Source organism: Salpingoeca rosetta (genome assembly GCF_000188695.1).
Source record: "Salpingoeca rosetta unplaced genomic scaffold supercont1.77, whole genome shotgun sequence".
In the NCBI taxonomy this organism is placed as follows: Eukaryota; class Choanoflagellata; order Craspedida; family Salpingoecidae; genus Salpingoeca; species Salpingoeca rosetta.
This window is the reverse complement of record NW_004754857.1, coordinates 1-2,500: the sequence shown is the minus strand read 5'-3', so window position 1 is coordinate 2,500 and position 2,500 is coordinate 1. Positions and strand designations below refer to the sequence as shown.

Sequence of the window (2,500 nt, the reverse complement as noted above, 5' to 3'; positions counted from 1 at the left end):
GCCGAAGATTGACGTGTATCTCGAGGACCGCATGGGCCGGCGCCACCAGAGCGCCACAATCCAGCTCGACTTTCAACTTCCGCAGCGCTTTGACCTCAACTTCACGGACGCCGCGATGATGCAGCAGCGGCCAGTCATCATCCATCGTGCCATCCTCGGTACACAGGAGGGGGGGGGGGTGTGCGTGTGTGTGTGTGTGTGTGTGTGTGTGTGTGTGGTGTGTGTGTGTGTGTGTGTGTGTGTGTGTGTGTGTGTGTGTGTGTGTGTGTGTGTGTGTGTGTGTGTGTGTGTGTGTGCGTGTGTGTGGGGCTGTGGGGGGCTGTAGTGTGTGGTTGTTGGGTTTGGTTGGCTGGTGTTTTTGTGTGTGTCGTGAGGTAGGCTTTGTGATGTGGCTCACATGACGTGGCTGCCTGTTATCCCGCCCCTGTCCTCGCCACCACCACACCACCACGCCACCACACCACGCGTCATGCATCTGTGCAGGTTCACTGGAGAGGATGACAGCTGTTCTTCTCGAGCACACGCGCGGCCACCTTCCCCTCTGGTGCAGCCCTCGCCAGGTGCGCCCCTGACCTTTGCACCTGGGAACTGGTTGGATGTGGGGGGGGGGGGCTTGTTCACGTACAGCGAATCAATTCTGCAGATTGCACAAGTATCCACCACGACCCATCACCGCCACCACCTCACCACCACCACCATTGTCGCTGCCAGGTTGCTGTGCTGTCTGTATCGTCGGCATCGCGCGCTGCTGCCGCTGCCGTCCACCGCCAGCTCGTATCTGATGGTCTGCACGCCGAGACGTTTCTCGAGGACACCACCATCGCCAGGTCACGCGCTGCTGTCGTGTGTGTGTGTTTGTGCATGTGTGTCAGTATGTGTCAGTGTGTGTCAGTGTGTGTCAGTGTGTGTGTGTGTGTATGTGGATGTGTCTGTGAGCGTGGTCACATTGCGCTTTTATGCATACATAGCTCGCATGCACATCATCACATTTTTGGTGTCCATGCCCATGCCCTCACACCGTTACTGCCACCGTTGACTGCGACTGCAGGAAGGTGCGAGCAGCAGAACAGCTGAAGTTCAACGCCATTATTGTTGTTGGCGACGAGGTGCGGTCTCATTGTGATTGATAGGGGGTAGGGGAGACTGTGAGGGCAGACATACATGTGCAAAGGCACACACACACACACACACACACACACACACACACACACACACACACGCACACACACACGCACACGCACACGCACTCACACACACACACACACAACCACCACCAGGAGGCAAAGACGGGCAAGTTCAGTGTCAGGTGGAGGGATCATGACAAGCGGTTGGCGCCGCTGTCACCAGCACTGCAGCGCATCTTGCGCGATGACCGGGAATGCTTGCAGGCAACAACACATCAGACGACAAGTGGGGACAGTGATGACAATCAGTTCACGTTGGCGGACATCAGTGCCGCCATTCAGCGCCGCATGCACGCAATGGGATGAGGGGTTGGAAGTGACTCGTGTGCACATTGTTGCTTGTAGTTCGAAACACATGTACAATGACTTAATGACAGAAGTGTGCAGTGGTAGCGCGAAACCAATGCCGCTGGTAGCTGGGTGCGTGGATGTTTGTTTACTTGGGGGGCATATGATGCAAGAGCTGCCGCGAGGGTGGACGCTTCCTTCGCATCAGTCCTCGTGCGTACAAGAGAGAGAGAGAGAGTATGTGTGTGGGCGTCTCGACAAAACCAGACGTTACAAGTGGTCAGCATGGACAGGTGACGTTAACGCATCACAACACGAAAACCAAACAAACATCAGTCGTGTTTAACAGCGTGTATATGTGATGTCAGCGGGGCGTGCGTCTGGCTTACTAAAGTCCTAGGTGCGTGTGTGTGTGATTATGTGTGTGTGTGTGTGCCTGTGCGTATGTGTGCACGTGGTGTCTGCTTTTGCGCATCACTGGTTCTTCTTCTGCTGCTGCTTGAGTGCTGAGCGGCTGCGGAGCCGGCGAACAACGGCGTTCTCGCCAAACATCATCGCTTGGAACCAAATCAGATTCAGCACAGTGACTGTATGTGTGTGTGTGAGTGCGTGTGAGTGAGTGAGTGCGTGTTTGTTCTTGTGTGTGTGTTCTTGTGTGTGTGTGTGTGTGTGACTGCCTGAGCGTGCATGCGCATCCAGTTGCAGTGATGACGTACAGCAGGCGGAGATGGAGTAGACGAGCACGGCCATGTGCGACGACACCCCGGCAATGTCCTGTTGCGATTGGGAGCGGGGGATGTGTGTGTGTGTGCGTGTGTGTGTGTGTGCGTGGCGTGGTTAGGATAACGGACGCAAGGAACACATACACAGAGGCAGAGGCAGATGCAGCGGTAGACAGACAGACAGACACACACACAGACACAGACACACAAACACACACACAGACACAGACACAGACACGCATGCACACACACACACACACACACACACACACACACACACACACACACACACACACACACACACAC

The 2,500-nt window shown here is 55.5% G+C and overlaps 2 protein-coding genes across 2 annotated transcripts in view; one reads left to right on the top strand and one right to left on the bottom strand.

Annotated features, from left to right (window-relative positions):
* PTSG_11437 (threonyl-tRNA synthetase 1) overlaps positions 1–1,563 on the top strand; it is a gene marked incomplete at its 5' end in the record, with an annotated part of 5,359 nt that extends 3,796 nt beyond the window's left edge. The window contains 5 exons of the mRNA XM_004987493.1: positions 1–158; positions 484–560; positions 712–827; positions 1,049–1,106; positions 1,278–1,563. The exon at positions 1–158 is cut by the window's left edge and continues 16 nt beyond it. Of these exons, the coding sequence (XP_004987550.1) occupies positions 1–158; positions 484–560; positions 712–827; positions 1,049–1,106; positions 1,278–1,490 (622 nt within the window). The 3' untranslated portion in view covers positions 1,491–1,563. The remainder of the gene's footprint in view (positions 159–483; positions 561–711; positions 828–1,048; positions 1,107–1,277) is intronic.
* A 383-nt stretch (positions 1,564–1,946) lies between these two features.
* On the bottom strand, positions 1,947–2,246 carry PTSG_13199 (uncharacterized protein; the record flags this gene model as incomplete). Its single annotated transcript, XM_004987492.1, has 2 exons — positions 1,947–2,059; positions 2,189–2,246. Coding segments are annotated over 2 exons (171 nt in total), but the record flags the coding sequence as incomplete, so codon positions are not given.
* Positions 2,247–2,500: the final 254 nt, after the last annotated feature.